Consider the following 16613-nt stretch of genomic DNA (forward strand, 5'->3'; position numbering starts at 1 on the left):
TGTTTGTACTGGGCAAAGCAGTCGTATTGAAGGAGCTGAGCCATCAGTCTTAGTCACTCCAAACCTCAGCTGAGATCTTGTGCCCCAAACTGAAGCAAAGCTGGAGGCAAGGAATCAAACACTCAACTCTCATGAAGACTGCCCTCAAAATTAGACTTGTGTTCGACCATGTGCCCGCGCAGTATCTTTGCAGCTTTGGTGAGAATGATGGCATCGTGCAGGACGATGCTCCTGACAAGACCGGACCAACGTCTTTTTTTCAGATGCCAGAAGTATGTCTCACCCTTTCTTGTAGTTAGCATTCGGGACACTCAAGTATACTACAGACTACAGCAAGTACCCAATACAACAGTTAGTAAACTACAACTACAGCTGGTACACTACAAGTCAACACTGACCCTGTGCTCTCACAGTGTGCTCAGGTTATGCTTTGACATTACTCTTATGAAAAAGCATTTGAATGAATGATCGTGGATGCTGCCCTTCAACTTAATGCAATATCTGCCATCATGTAATAGCCGCCATCTTGAAAACTGGTGGCCATCTTGGATTTTCACTGATTTACTTCCCTTTCACCAAATTTGGTTCTTGTATCATCAAGTGAAAGATTCCTGTGGAATATTGACTTAATCTGCCCCACTGAGCAGAGCGCAGCCCTCGAAGCGCTAACCATCTTTTATATGTATGAAATATGTTATGAAACAGGTGTATTTTTATTTTTAAATGCTATTTTAAATTTAGTAAAACATTTCTACTGTCTAACAGTAAAGATGTCATCAATTCTGTTACAGTTGCCTCCAATTTGACACACATGTTACAATCATGTATTGTAGCTATCAGCAGCTATATGAGCATAGATAGGCTGTTCATTTCTTAACAAATAACCTGCAGATAAAACTGGTTTATATTTAAATTTCCATTCATTCCAACTTTCAGCAGCAGAAGAAAAATATTGTTGATCCAAAAATCTCATCATTTTTATGAGAAAATCAGTTTTGTCTGTGAGAGTTTCTGCAGTGAAGCAACTCTGCTCTTCTCCCACAGGCAGTGACAGAGTCCTACTGAGCATGTGCAGAGTAAGTGTAACCCCCCCCCCCCCCCACCTTTCCCCACAGAGACGCACACATGCAGAAACAAGACTGCCTTGTTGTGTAACTGATAATGTCTGGAATTTGTTAATTCATTTGATGCAGTTTGGCCAGTTTCTGGACACACAGCAGTTTTCTTGCTGACACACCTCGTTGTCTCAGTCCTGCTGTCAGTGGAAGTAAACGAAGGCTGAAAATGAATTGGTTTCACTGATACCGAACAGATCAGTGTTGGATGTTTCCTCTTTAACCTCTGGCTGAATCACACAGCACAAACACAACCTGCTTACTTCAGTGCTGATGGCCAAAAGACTTCTAATGGAAGTCTTTTGGCCTGTCAGTTCTTGCACTGATGTTTTATTGTTTATTTGGCACCTCCTTCGCTCTCTGATATCTTAACGTTGCACACTCCCCCTGGATCTTACTTGGCCTGCAGTTTGTGAAGTAAATGAAATCCTGCTGAGGGGAACAGTTTATTGGATGAAACTGTAAATAAATCTGAGAACAGGTCCTCAGGTAAACACAGCACAGCAGGCTTTGGTTTCCTGATGTAAAATTAATAATTAATCCTAAAAAGTTACTAATTAAGAAAAAGTTCAGTGCTGTCTGAAAGCTGAACTCATGTTTAACCTGGCAGGTCTGATGTGAGGAGGATGAGCTGATCTGCAGTGAAGTGTTGGGCGTGTCGTTGGACAGGTGTGTTTTAGTGGAGACAGCGAGGGGGAGGAGAGAGGAAGGGTATTTATGCTGCAGCAGGTCTGGCAGTTTAGATGTTCCAGTCATGGCTTTCTACAAAGTGATCTGTTTGGCTGCTGTGCTGATGCTGCTGACCCAAGGTAAGAGCCCCGCTCACTGCACACACCTGCATCAGGTACGGCTCACAGGGTTAAAACAGTGGACTCTGTATCTAAACCCACATGTAGATCATCAGGACAGGACTCATGGCTTATTGTAGAGCCACCTGCAGCTTGGTTATGAGGCTAAAACAGGTGAAATGATGGTTTACTCACATGTGATCATCAGCTGAGAGACACAACTGCTCTTCATGCTGTTGATATCATGTGTAGCCAATTATCCCAAGTTTAGTCTGGAAGATACTTTCAGAAATTAAACTTCATGTATTTGCAGATGATATGATGTTAATAACACACACACACACACACACACTGTTAATCTTTTTAATCCGGCCCGCTGAAGATTGGTACAGAATTGCCAAAATGAAATCATATCATAATTAGGACTGATGTTGAGGATTCTGAGATTTGCTACAACAACACTAACACCAGACTTTGATGCACTGGCAAAAACAACACTGTTCCCACTAAAAGTAAATTTAAGTATTGACACTGTAATGATTTTTTTATGTTTATGTTTGAAATGTATGCATCTGGTGCTGGCCCACTCCGTCTGTCAAATTTCAAAAAGCCAGTGTGGCCCCAGAGCCAAAAGTTTGCCCACCCCTGGTGTAGAGAAACATGGTATGTTAGGAATTCTTGGACATTTTAATATGGGAGTCTTCTGCTGGAGCCTCTGCTGGACAGTAGAGGAACTGCAGCTTGGGCTTCATTTTTCAGAGCCTTGCTTCCAGCTAAGCACAGACAGTCAACTTTCCCACCATTATTACAGACAGTGAACTAACCACAGAAAGATTGTCGGTGACATTTTTTAGGGTCTGTCCAGAAACTCACTGGGTTGAGCAGGTTCCGGTGCAGGCTGTTTATTAGACCTATTAGTTACACAGAACACATACAAAAACCAGAATACAGACAGTAACATAGCTGAGACTAAGATGCACACAGAGAAGAGAGGAAGAGAGAAGGAGGGAAACAGAGAGGCAGAGAAAGATGCAGAAACAGGAAGAAAAAGAGGACAGGAAAGAGAAAAGCCAGAAGAGAGCGTCTGGTACCTAGGATATGAAAATAATCACCACACATACTAGTGTGAAAGCGATATAAGGTATAAAAATAGTATCAGCTAGTAATAAAAGTAAAAAATAGTGACAGTACAAATACATAAGTGAATAATAAAAGTAGATATACCCCTACATATATTGATAAATGAAAGTAACAGCGGCCTGTGAGAGCAACACTGGCAGCTGACAGTGGGGAAAGCAGTGTGAAATATTGTGATAATGGAGGAGTCCCTTCTAGCAGTGGAAGAGTGGCTCTTACAGTATATAGTAAAGTCCCAGACAGTATATGTATATGTTGGATGAGTGAAGAAAGTATCGATGATGAAAGTAGTAAAAAATTCCCCAAAAAGATAAATGGAGATTTATTGTTTTAAAATATTTTTCTGTTTTTTTTGTTTTGTTTTTTCCCCAGAGTCTAAATCACAGCTGGATGGTAAGATAAAGTTTATTTTATTTTTAAAGAATCATTTATGTGGAATAGAAATTCCTGCGTTTTCCCAAAGTAAAAGAATGTAAAGGAGCAGTGAATTCCTGAAATCAGAGTGGTTTTCCTGCTGTTACTCCCAGGATCACTGTGTCCTCACTCAGCAGTTTGTAATGCTGAGAGTTTACAGGTCATGCAGTGATGCTCACTCTGTGTTTTAATGTCTGTCAGTTTGCGGTCAGGCGAGTCTGAACACCAGGATTGTAGGAGGACAGGCCGCCCCTCCTGGCAGCTGGCCCTGGCAGGTCAGTCTGCAAGATTCTGATGGTCACTTCTGTGGAGGATCCCTCATTAACAATCAGTGGGTGCTGTGTGCTGCTCACTGCTTCAAGAGGTGAGCAACAAGATTAGAAAAAAAAAAGAAAGATTTGCTCTATGAAGAAACTATGAAAGGCCAAAGATCCCAATCTGGAGGGCAGGACCTCTCTGAGGGTCCCAGGATGAATCTTTAACAGGGCCTCTAACATCACTGTACCCAATCATTTTATATTTAAATGATCATTTATCATTTCTGCACTGTTTTTGTGTCTTTGATGATCCCAGTATCACTGCAAGTGATGTGACTGTGTATCTGGGCCTTCAGAGTCTGCAGGGATACAACCGCAATGAAGTGTCTCGGACAGTAACACAGATCATCAAACATCCCAACTACAACTCCGTTACCTCTGACAATGACATCGCCCTCCTGAAGCTCTCCTCACCGGTGAATTTCACTCCCTACATTGCTCCCGTCTGCCTGGCAGCCTCAGGCAGCACCTTCTACAGTGGCACTAACACCTGGGTCACCGGCTGGGGCGATACTGGAAGTGGAGGTGGGTCATAAAGACACCTGATTACTTTCAGAGAAATGAAGACTACAATGCAGGAAACAACTGTGTTCTCAGACATCTCAGAAATATTTAGAGCAGCAAAATTCTCCTGAAAGCTAAAGTTTCATAAACCAGAGTCTGATGACTGCAAACACACTGAGTTCAGCCTTCAACAGAAAATTATCAGTGAGAACAAACAGATTTGAGCTTTACTAAAATCTTTTTAATGATGTCACTAGATGAAAGGAAGCAGGCTGCATCTTCAGAGGAGGCACACAAACTCAGCTTGGCTGCTTGTTTCATGATTAATAATTGACTGGCTGAAAGCACAGATGGTTTCAGGAGGTCTCTGAACCCAACTAAGAGATGGGTACAGAGACCCGACCATTTGTCCTATTGGAAAAATTCAGACAGTTTAAAAAAGGTGAAAAAATTGCACCCACACTCCTACACCTTCACACCCAACACAATGTTATTATGGTGATTATTGCCAGAAGCCAAGAATGGTGCAACTTCTGATGTTGATTTCCCATGGTCCCACCAGTAGCCCTTGATAAATAAAGGGTTGAGGGCCAGCTCCTGATGTCTGTAAAACAAAAATCTGAACAGGGGTGGGTGGAGGGACCAAAACAAAACCGTGTCTAAGCAGTTTCTAAGTTCTGGTGGTCTGTCCGACCATGGACAAAATCAGGGAAAACCAAGCAGTTCTTGGGGCAGACCAGGAGCCTAGTGGCCAAGGCGGAGCAGCTCTGGATGTTGGCCGGGTGGCTGGCGGCAAAGACAAAGCAGTTCAGGTCACGGGTTGGGTGGCCAGCGGCGTGGACAAGGCAGATCAGGTGACTGGCTGCGGGGCCAGTGGCGTGGGTGAGGCAGTTCACGAGGCCGGCAATGGTGCCACAGCGAAGGCCCTCCGGAGCCTTGGCAGGTGGTCTCTGGGGCACCTCTGGTGGCTGACAAGGGCAAGGGTGATGGAATACTTGTGGTGGTCGGCAGCGAAGAGCCTCAATTGACATTGCAGAAGGCTGACATTGAAAAAGGTAACGAGACACCAACAGTGGCTGGCAACAAGGATTGTGACCCTGAGGACTCTGACAACCCAGACGACTGTGGATGACTGTACGCCCTGCAGAGGGTTCTAAGCTTCCTTGAACCCTCTGCAGGGCGTACAGCTGTCTCCATTAATGAGGATCCACTGTAGCTCCATGAGGTTGAGGATTTTGCTGGGCTCTAGCTGCCCCTGCCCGCAGAATGCTAGGTGTTTATGAAAGTCAGTATTATTTATTGTAAGAGTCAGACATTAATCTTCCAATTTTTCATGAAATAGTCTTCAAGTCACAAATGAATTTCAACCGTAAAGCTAACTGTGAATATTTTCTCTGTTTTTCCACTGCACTCATGCAGCACTGCACCTCTGAAGTTATACAAAGGTGCAGTATTTCATCTTTTTTGTTGCTGCAGTTTCACATTGAATGAAAGTCTCATTTCAATGTGATTGACTTTCTAGAATTTTTCTCCTCATTTACAAATCACATATTTAATTTTAGTGTTTTTACTGCCTTTGCCATATTCCTGCACTTTTCTCTGCATTTGGTAAATGGTAAATGGACTAGTTCTTATATAGCGCTTTTCTACTCAGATATGAGCACTCAAAGCACTTACACAACACGTTTTACATTTACCCATGCACACCCATTCATACAAGCACTTCCATGATTAATTAATTAAGCTAAGTGCTTTTAATTATTTAACATTCACACACATTCATACTCCGACAGAACGGTCGGAGAGCAACTTGGGGTTAAGTATCTTGCCCAAGGATACATTGGCATGCAGCCTGCAGTAGCCAGGAATTGAACCACTGACCTTCCAATCAGTAGGTGACCTGCTCTACCTACTGAGCTACAGCCACTGTCACCAGTTATCAGTCAGCTGAACAACATCGAACTCACAGCAGAGAAACACCATCACATCACCCCCATCTTTAAATCCTGGCCCCCTGAGTACCTGAAACTTTAGTCTCAGAATATTTTTAAGGAGCCAAAATGTTCATTCTAATCATTACCTGCAATGATCTGTAAAGTGAGTCACTTTTACCTGACCCCCTCACAATCAGCTGATGTTTTTTGGACAATAACTTTACTATATTTAATGAAGCCATGCAAAATGTCACATTTATACTGTGAATACAGAATAAAAGTAGTGTCACAGCAATGTCGATGTTGCCCTCTGAAGCTGAGGCGAGTAAAAGGAGCATGCAATCATATGCCAAAAAAAAATTATCTCACAATCTGAACAGGAAATGACACAAATAAACTGAGACCCTCTGTGATCCAGACCCTTCAAGGGAGTTAAAAAAATTTCTTTGGGAACTAAAATTACCTGATTTTTTTTTTTTAATTGATTTAACTTTTACTTAACCAGAAGAGTCTGGATTATATTGGTTTGCTCCATCTTCAGCCTGAACAAGTCACAATCTGATGTTTTTTTTTTTTTAATGTCTTTAGCCCAGTAAAATAAAATAAAGGTCTTTTACTACTTTTCTAAACCTGCCCTGAGTGCCTGGATCTCTATGTTTTATGCCATTTTTCATTTATAATCTTTCCACTTGTCTTCTTGACATGTGAATGCCAGTGTTGTTTTGCCATTTCAAAGAAAGTTATTTTCATACAAAAGAAATAATGTCGAGAAGATAATCCTGGTACAAAATGTAGGTAAAAAGGAAGCATTTCATATGCCATAACATGATTTGACCAGCCAACTATCACACATGCTGATATGACCCGTGAAAATTGCACTTTTTGAACTGATATTTTGCTCCCTTAGTGTCCCTTCCTTCCCCACAAAACCTGATGGAGGTGGAGGTTCCCATTGTGGGGAACAGGAAGTGTAACTGTAACTATGGAGTGATATCAATCACTGACAACATGGTCTGTGCCGGGTTATCTGTAGGAGGAAAGGACTCCTGTCAGGTGATCATTTTTACCTGTTTGGCAGACTTTTACCTTCTGCAAAGATTCTTCTCCTCAGCTAACACTAAATGTTTCTGCTCTCAAAGGGGGATTCAGGAGGTCCATTGGTGATCAAGCAGAACAGTCGCTGGATTCAGGCGGGAATCGTCAGTTTTGGGGAAGGTTGTGCCTCGCCGAATTTCCCAGGAGTCTACACCAGAGTATCCTGGTACCAGACCTGGATCAACAGCCAGATCACCTCCAACCAGCCGGGCTTCATCACATTCACATCTAGTGGGACAGACAGTGACCTGAGTGTCTCCTGCACAGGACTGCCACCACTGACAACCATCACTACAACAGTCACGCTGCCTCTAACCCCTCCCCAACGTGAGTGCCCGTCATGTCAGCACTTTATAAGTCTATTCTTAACAACCTGAACTTGAACTGATGTGGTCCAAGTTTTTAACATTTCTTTGTGTCTACCTCTGGATTTTCTTTTCAGCATTAGTCTGTGGGCAAGCTCCAAGGAATTTTCATATTTTGGGAGGAACTTCAGTGCCAACAGCCGGCATGTGGCCGTGGATGGCGAGCCTACAGAAGAATGGAAGGCACGTGTGCGGTGGGACTCTGGTGGCCGTGGACTCAGTGCTGAGCAACGCCAACTGTTTCTCAAGGTGAGTTGCAGCAGAGGTTGAAGTTTGAACAGATGATGATACAGTTCATTCTCTGGGGACTCTGATGCCCAGTTTATGGTACTGCAACTGTGTTTATTTGCTTGTGACTTTCCATACAGACAGCGTTCGGAAAAGGGTTGAAACCCATCGCAGATGTACAGTCCTCCAAAATTCCAACTGCACAGTGCTCGACATGGATGACGCTGTGTGTCAGTTGATTAATGACAGGTTGTCAAGTGGGAATGAATCAACAGCAGAGTTCAGGAGGATTGGGAGAACCAGGAGGGAAAACATCAAAGATAAAAAATTAAAAAATCACAGTGTACACTTTTTGTTGTTTTTAACACTCAGGTCTTTGTATATCAAAACTTTATTCTTGTCCACGCCAGGTTGACAGACCAAAAACAGCACAAGCAAAAGTGGCTCATGGACCGGTTGTACCACATATTTTGTCTGTTTAGGTTCTTAGTCGTCCAGGTCATGGTAGCCTCTGGAGCTTGAAAAGAGGTGACTGGACTTCTTTAAGTTTACTGACAACATTTCACCTCTCATCCAAAAGGCTTCTTCAGTCCTGCCTTTTCCAGTCACCTTTTTCAAGCTTCAGACACTTCCACGTATTTTGTACACCCCCTCCATCGACAACAGAGATCTCTGCAGGAAGATCCAAGGAATCCCAATGGAATATGGTTCAGTGTGCTACCCTCACTGAACCATAATTTCATCGAATGCCTCTGAGTGAAATATTTTCAGTCAGTCAATCAGAAAGAAAAGAATGGGTCGCTCTCGGGAGCTCAGTGGATTCACTGTGTGTGTCATGGACCGAGGTTTCTTACTCAGGATTTGTGATTTTGAGTTTTTCTGTTTGGTGCCCTGCAGAGGTGGGAAGTAACGAAGTACAAATACTTCGTTACTGTACTTAAGTAGATTTTTCAGGTATCTGTACTTTACTTAAGTATTTATTTTTCTGACTACTTTTTACTTTTACTCCCTACATTTTTACACAAGTATCTGTACTTTCTACTTCTTACATTTTCAAACAGACTCGTTACTTTTTAACACGTCAGAGAGAAGTTTGCATTTCCGGTCAGTGCGCCGTCAAACATCAAACGATCTGAGCCTAAACGGAGGAATAATAACATATAAGAGACAATCGTACTGCGTATCCTCCATCATCGGGGCTTATCTCGTACAAAGGGATTAAATACGCAAACCCATATAATTAATGTATCATTTATAGCGCTATAATCAGGGGTTACAGCGGGCCGGACCGAGTCCGTAAGTTGCGCTGCGGCACATAAACAGCTTAGCTAGCGCTACTGAAGAGGAGCGAGCATGAAGGGAGTAACGTGTGGCAGGTAAATGCAGCGTTTCTAAATGCTCAACAAATATCAGCAAACACACAAAGTGTGTGCAGTTTGTTACACAGCTAGCTAAAAGAAGAGCTGCTGTATTTCAGGGAGAGCAAAGAGAGAGAAGTTCACTCAGAGATGGAGAAAGAGGAAGGAGAGAGGTTAGATTTAAAGGTAAGGACTGGAAAATAAACTGAAGTATGCTGACGTTGTGTAATTCAAAGATTCTATGAAAATACTGCAGTTTAGGTTAGCTTGTTGTACTGTATTTACAGTAAAGCTCTGTGTTGGACTGGAGCACAGTGTTTGTGTTCATGGTCAGAGTTACAGGTTACATCAGTGCAGCAGAGATGAGTTTGAATCAAAGCTGCTGATGCTGAGATTCATTCACTGAGTCCAACATTTATGCAGCCTGTATGCTGTCAGTGTAGGGGATGGAGATCAGCTCAGATAGCTGTGAAATACTGGGTTACATCTTTGTGAGTTCATCCACACAGAGCAGTAAACCTCAGAGCAGCAGCAGCAGGTCAGCTGATCACAGCCTGCACACCAACATCATTTACTGCAGCTACAATAGAAAGCTGTGATTCTTCTCCCCATGCAGAGCCACTACAGCTGATCTTAGTGTTCCTCCACCTTCTGAATCCCACTGTAACCCCTGAGTATCCTCATGTTGGTGTTTAGGTGGAGGCACAGTCACCCTCTACTATGGAGGACACAGAGAACAGAGCTGTGTTTAAATTCCCTTTCACAGTTTGTGTCCTACATAACAGATTCAAGCTGAGTGCATTCATTAGAATTAAAATTTAGATTGGAATAACGTTTGTATTCTCATGTAATATTATTTTATATTATTACAATAATATATAATGAGGTTCAGTTAGCTTTACACAAAAATAGCTTGTAGAAACATCCTCCAAAGAACTACTTTTACTTTCTTACTTTGAGTACATTTCAGAGCCTGTACTTTTTTACTTTTACTTAAGTAGAGAAGTTGAACCAGTACTTCGACTTTTACTAAAGTATTTTTTAACATAAGTACTTGTACTTCTACTTAAGTACAGAATGTCAGTACTTTTGCCACCTCTGGTGCCCTGGTCCATGCCTGGCTTTTGTTGATTATAGGCTTGTTAGTTCCCTTTGTACTTCCATTCTGTTCCTTCAGTCTTTACTCTGTGATTGTCTTTCATTGCTGTCAAGTTTGCACATGTGAGTCTGTTATCTGTTACTTCCTGTTTTACTTTAGTGGTCTTTGGTCTTTTGTTCTTTGTATCTAGTTTGGCTTCCACTTTCTCGTCATTCCCAATTTGTTTCCACTGTGTTTCCCACCTGTTTCCACTTCCCTCATCACCAAGCAGGCGTGTAAAGCAGGCCACCATTGGACTCTAAAGCAGTGGAGATTAGGCATGCAACGATTAATCAACGTAATCGATGGCGTTGACTACAAAAATTAGTCGACGTGGAATTTCAACATCGAAGCGTCATACTTTCTAACCCATCCATTTATTTTGTACTCCTTATCATGTGATTCTGTGGCTGCAATTTAAAACGCATTTAAAACGCCGGCACCCTGGAGCTGTGACGTCAGATCTGGATGGGTACGTCAATGCGTCGTAGATACCTGTTAATGTTTGTACAGTAATGTTTCTGTCAGTTTACCTGTTGGAAACAAGCTCTCATGATGATGTTTGCTAAGCACCGCCATTTCATTGATGTTAGCTAACGAGTGAAGGACAATAGGAGCAGCTACATTGTCTCCTATGAAAATCTTTTTGATTTGAACTTATTTGAACTTTTTATTTGCACATTATATTTTTATGTAAAAATAAAAGTTGCATTCACTTTAATATGCATTGTTTATTTGATATTTATTATGATGGTCACATTAATGTTAAAAATACATTTGATTAGTTTCAAACTTGTATTTTTATGGGTCATTATTTTAATTGTGAGAAGAGAACTGGTGAGGTAAGATTGAAGTAATTGTTGAGTAATTGACTAATCGATTAAAAAAATTCACAGATTATTCAACTACCAAAATAATCTTTACTTGCAGCCCTAGTGGAGACATGTTCTCTGGAGTGATGAAACAACAGGTCTATTCAAATTCTCCAAGAGAGAAACTTCACCACTAACTGGTAGTTTGGTGAACTACAATACATGCAAATGTATAAATGCTGGCAAAGGCTCTGGCGTCATGGGCTCTACACAGATTGAATACAGAAGCATAAATTAGGCTCTATTCTGCCCACAGTAACCTCTTTACAACCCACCTTCTTTCCCTGCTGTTCCTGACTTAATGTCATTCCTGCTGTCATGGATGTTGCTCTGCTCTGCATGGGGGTCTTTTTATTAAAGGTTTACCTCTTTCATAAGAACCAATAAGCAAGAATGTTACCAGGTTCAAATCTGTAAAAACTGGATCCCATGAAGCTGAGTCTCTTGTTTGAAACTGATGAGGATGTTTTGATGTTTCTTTCCTCCCACAGCTCCTCTGTAGCGTCTGAGTGGACTGTCGTGTTGGGTCGTCTGAATCAAAATGGATCCAACCCCTTTGAGGTGACGCTGAATGTGAAAAATATCACTCTGAGCCAGTCAAATGGGACCAACATAGCCATTCTCCATCTATCAGCCAGGCCCACCCTGACTGACTACATCCAGCCTATCTGCTTGGACAACGGACAAACCTTCTCTGAGGGTTCGGTGTGCTGGTCAGCCGGCTGGAGTCCTGGAAGAGGAGGGGGTGAGTCAGCAACATAAAGGCTGACAGAGTGATGCTCAGTCTCTGCACCAGTCCATCTCTTCAGATTACACATGCAGACCACTGCACTTTCAGTCTTTTTAGTCAAACATCACAATTTTCTTATTTTTCATCATTTTAGCTGAACAAGTTCTGCAGGAGTTTCAGACCTCTGTGGTAAATTGTGGGAATGCATCATCGAGTGAGAACATCTGTACAGGATCTTTTACTCTGGAGCAGGTAAATGACTGGATTACTGTTCACTCTCTGCTCACATGTCATCTTTATTCTGCACTTAGCTGCTTATCAGAAGCTTTTAATACAGTCATGTGATGAATTTGGGCAGTTCATCATTTGCCATCTTCTGAGTGCTGCTAATCTTCAGAAATACATCAGAACATGAAAAAAAAGTACTAATGTTGAAGTTTTGGTGTTCATTACACGCCTGAAGGTGGAGCTGGAGAAAAGTTTGTTGTAGAGTTCACTATCATCCTGAAGCCACACAGTTTGGCCAGTTTTAATGTTAGTCAGCCTATCTGACCATAGGACCAATGGGAGTGTTCCTCATGTTCCTGCTGGTGGAACATATAGATCAGAGCTGGCATCTTCATGAAGTCTGTTTAAGTCGCTGTCAGAGGCTCACATTAACTGTGATTTAAAAGCGAGTGCCCTGGAATTTTATTTTATTTTAAATGCTTTACACTGTAGAATAGAATATCCTGTCTTTCACCCTGTGGCAGCTGGGATAGGCTCCAGCACCCCCTGTAACCCTGAACAGGATTAGCGGTGTTCTATCAGGTTGAGGTCAGGACTTTGTGCAGGACAGTCAAGTTCTTCAACACCAAAGTTGCATCAAGAGTTCCTTTCAGTGGAACTAAGGGGCCCAGCCCAACTCCTGAAAAACACCCCCACACTGTTGAGCCCCTCGCTACACACTGTTAATCTGAAGACCACATGAAGTTTGGAGGTCTGTACAGAATGACGTTGCAGAAAGTTGGTGACCTCTGAGCACTATCACCCTCAGCATCCACTGACCCCACTCTGTGATTTTACGTAGCCTACCAGTTTGTGACTGAGTTGGTATCATTTCCAATCACTTCCACTTTGTTATAATTCCACTGATATCTGACTGTGGAATATATAGTGTGAGGAAATTTCTTAATTGGACTTGTTGCACAGGTGGTATCCTATCACGGTACCATGCTGGAATTCACTGAGCTCCTGAGAGTCACCAATTCTTTCACTAATGTTTGCAGAAGCAGAACCTCAATTCAATGACTTGGATGAGCAAGTGAATACTTTTGGCAGTGTAGTGTATAAGATTATAAGAACTAATAATAACTGACCCTTCCCGTCTGTTTGTTCAGGGTGATTCTGGCGGCCCGCTGATGTGTAAGCAGGACGGGTCTTGGTTCCAGATGGCCGTGTTAACAGCTCGAAGCACCTCCACCAGGAAAAGACGAGACACTGCAGTGATGAGCTTCACCAGAGTGAGCAGCTTTGACACCTTCCTCACTGAGACGTTAGGAACATGGTTGTCTCCAGCTTCCAACACCACTAAAACCAAACCCAACACCAATACCACCAACACCCCCAATAACACCACCAATGTCACCACCATGGCCATCACACCCCCAACTGTATTGCAAACCAGTGGGTCCCCTTCTGCTCACTCCCTCATCTTCATGTTCCTCCATTTCCTCAGTCTCACCTTGTGTCTCCAACTCTTCCTGTAGAGAAGTCTGACTTTGATGAACACAAATGAATGTTAATGAGCCTCCACTTTGAGACTTCACAGACTTAAATCTGTACCTGCTAATCTCTGAATTGATTTTGCCTTAATTGGTTTTCCACAAAGAGCTGAGTGGTGAAGGTGCAGGGGATTAAATCAGGCATTCAGACATGAACTTCTCCAGGATGAATCATCAACACAAACATCAAGACGAGCTGATGGCGAGGTCGACTAAACACCCCAGACAGCACTGCGGTGCCAGGGTCCAATCAGAGAGCTTGAAATGACGACTCCTGGCCTCCAGAGCTTGTAGGTACAGAGCCAAGGTGTTATGAGGCCCTAAGCAGAATTCAATTTGGGGTCCCCACCCATTGTCAATCACCCATCCTCAGCACTGCCAATAATTACTATATATCATCCATGTTTGATTGTTTGTGCACTGTACTTCTAAGCCACCCATTACTATAACTATGAGCAGAGAATGCATTTACCAAACAAGTTAACTATTTTAATCACTTTGAAATGTGCAAAAGGGCAAAACAGTCATAACAAATTTAACATAAATCTGAATATTAATATTACAGAAACTATAAATATAAATACAGACAATTGTAAAAAAAAAAATTGAATATAAATGTGGGCAGCACAGTGGCATGGTGATTAGCACCACTGCCTCACAGTTAGAATGACACCTAGAAGGAATGGGTTTGATTCCACCTTGTCCCGGGCCTCTCTGTGTGGAGTTTGCATGTTCTCCACGTGTCTGCGTGGGTTTTCTCCGGGTACTCCGGTTTCCTCCCACAGTCCAAAGACATGCAGTTACTGGGGTTAGGTTAATTGGTCACTCTTAATTGCCTGTGAGTGGTTGTCTATATCTCTGTATTGGCCCTGTGACAGGCTGGTGACCTGCACAGGGTGTACCCTGCCTCTCACCCCATGACAGCTGGGATAGACTCCAGCCCCCCCGCGACCCTGAACAGGATAAGCAGAAGTGAATGGATGGATGGATGGATGTTTCCTCCTGGCTCTGTCTCTTAGAAATACAAAATTCACGATCACTGTTATGCAGATGATACCCAGATTTATCTACCTGCCTGACTGTGACCATTCCGTGAAGAACCTCTTGGATTCTTTGAATAATCTGAAATCATAAATAGCAAAAAAGATTCCTTCAACTAAATGACAGCAAAACTGAGGTTATTTCATTCAGATCCCCAAGCTCCAAAAACATCCTCACCAAGCCAAGTTTATGCAGAATCCCCAAACTGTACTTAAAAACTTGATGTTTTTATGGATCGTTCCTTGACTTTTAATAGTCAAACCAGAAGGGTTTGTGAAGGGCAGCTTTTATCAAATCAGAACCTGCTAAATTAAAGCCAGTTGTGTTGCTAGAGGACTTAGAAACAGCTCTACACACAAGAAGAGATGGTACATCGCTCCTGTTTTAGCTCAGCTGCATTAGCTACTGTGAACTTTCAAATAGACCTTAACTTTTTATTATTAATCTTTAAAGCCCTCCATGGTTTAGTGCCACAAAATATTTAAAATCTTTTAAGTCTACATTTTGCATTCAGGTCACTGAGGTCATCATCCCAACAGCTTCTCGCAGTGCTCTCTTCTCACCTAAGGACTAAGGACTGAGTGAGTCTTCACGATTATTGCCCCCAGGCTCTGGAATAGTCTGCCTTCCCACATAAGCATTTGTTTAATAATTGATTATTTTAAATCAGCTTTAAAGGCCTACCTGGTTTCAGTTGCTTTTACTCAAGTCAAACTCATGGTAAATGTTTTCTACTGCCTGCTTATTTAATTGATTTCACCATTGTTAGAGTTTAGTTACCTTTTCCAATCACGTCATCTCTTTATGTAAGATCCATGATTCTAACTGGGTTCTTCAGACCTGGATTGCGAAAGAGTGTTATTAGAGCCATAGAGAATTCAAGCCAGTATTTTGCTTGTATTTACATATATATATATATATATATATATATATAATATCAAGCCGCATTAAAGTATTTTGTTATAATCTTTAATTCGTAGCACTTTGTGTTTGATTTTTGTTTGTTAGTTTTCTCAGAGAGCGGGGAATCTTTCCTACATTTGATTTATTTTATTTTTTTATTTAAATGCATTTACTGGATTTGTTTTGTTAGCTCTTGCTTTTCAAAGACAATGAGGCGCAAACAAAGTGAAAGCACCATGAGAAGTGTGTGTTCTGATGAAGACTTTAAACAGCAGCTAAGTGAATCTGTGTCCATGCTTGGGGGTTTTTGTGCCCATTTTCTCTAAATGGCAATGACAACACTTAAAGTCCTTGGTTCAAAAATCCCTCTCAGTGCTCACCTTCTTCTCTGTTGTGCTCAAGATGTGCACATGTGTGTTCTTGGTACCTCTCTCCATGTACCAGTGTGTCAAAGTCCTGAAAGCAGCCTTCAGTCTGCCTGTTAGAGCAGACAGCATCATCACACACACAACTCGATTCTACAAAAGCTTCTTCCATGCCGCAGTCAGACTGATGGCAGAGTAAAGGACTGTTTACAGCCAAATTCCACTGTGTAATACTCCTCACACAGCTAAAAACCTGATGTGCAACATTTTATTTTATTCAGTTATTAAAATAACACTTGTTGGTGCAATATCTGTCTGGTCTACATGTGCAATTTATACTATGTTATTTGTAACACTGAGTGTGCAATAACTGCTGTTCAGTATCCATCAACCTTCCATCTTAAGCAACTGTTTTTGTATTTTTGTATATGTGTGTATATACATACGTAAATATTTACATATTTATTCTATACTTTTTATTTTATTATATTTTATTTTTATTTTTTTTAATTTTTCTGCACTCCTACCCGAAAGCTCTGCACAAGA

At 41.8% G+C, this 16613-nt stretch overlaps 1 protein-coding gene across 1 annotated transcript; it reads left to right on the forward strand.

The window, feature by feature from the left end:
* The first annotated feature begins 1869 nt into the window (after positions 1-1869).
* LOC115784254 (transmembrane protease serine 9-like) lies at positions 1870-13743 on the forward strand. The gene is made up of 10 exons (XM_030735413.1): positions 1870-1924; positions 3413-3433; positions 3656-3818; positions 4028-4296; positions 7117-7262; positions 7349-7631; positions 7747-7918; positions 11757-12010; positions 12150-12247; positions 13375-13743. Exons 1-10 carry the CDS (start codon positions 1870-1872, stop codon positions 13741-13743), a joined length of 1830 nt encoding a protein of 609 aa, XP_030591273.1.
* Positions 13744-16613: the final 2870 nt, after the last annotated feature.

The sequence above is a fragment of the Archocentrus centrarchus genome, chromosome 8 (assembly GCF_007364275.1).
Source record: "Archocentrus centrarchus isolate MPI-CPG fArcCen1 chromosome 8, fArcCen1, whole genome shotgun sequence".
Taxonomy (NCBI): Eukaryota; Metazoa; Chordata; class Actinopteri; order Cichliformes; family Cichlidae; genus Archocentrus; species Archocentrus centrarchus.

Excerpts from the sequence above, each read along its gene's own strand:
- LOC115784254 (XM_030735413.1), top strand. The coding sequence starts at position 1,870 with ATGGCTTTCTACAAAGTGATCTGTTTGGCTGCTGTGCTGATGCTGCTG. Across the intron at positions 7,632-7,746 it reads GCCTCTAACCCCTCCCCAAC|CATTAGTCTGTGGGCAAGCT; the intron begins GTGAGTGCCCGT and ends TTTTCTTTTCAG. Across the intron at positions 12,011-12,149 it reads GAGTCCTGGAAGAGGAGGGG|CTGAACAAGTTCTGCAGGAG; the intron begins GTGAGTCAGCAA and ends TCATCATTTTAG.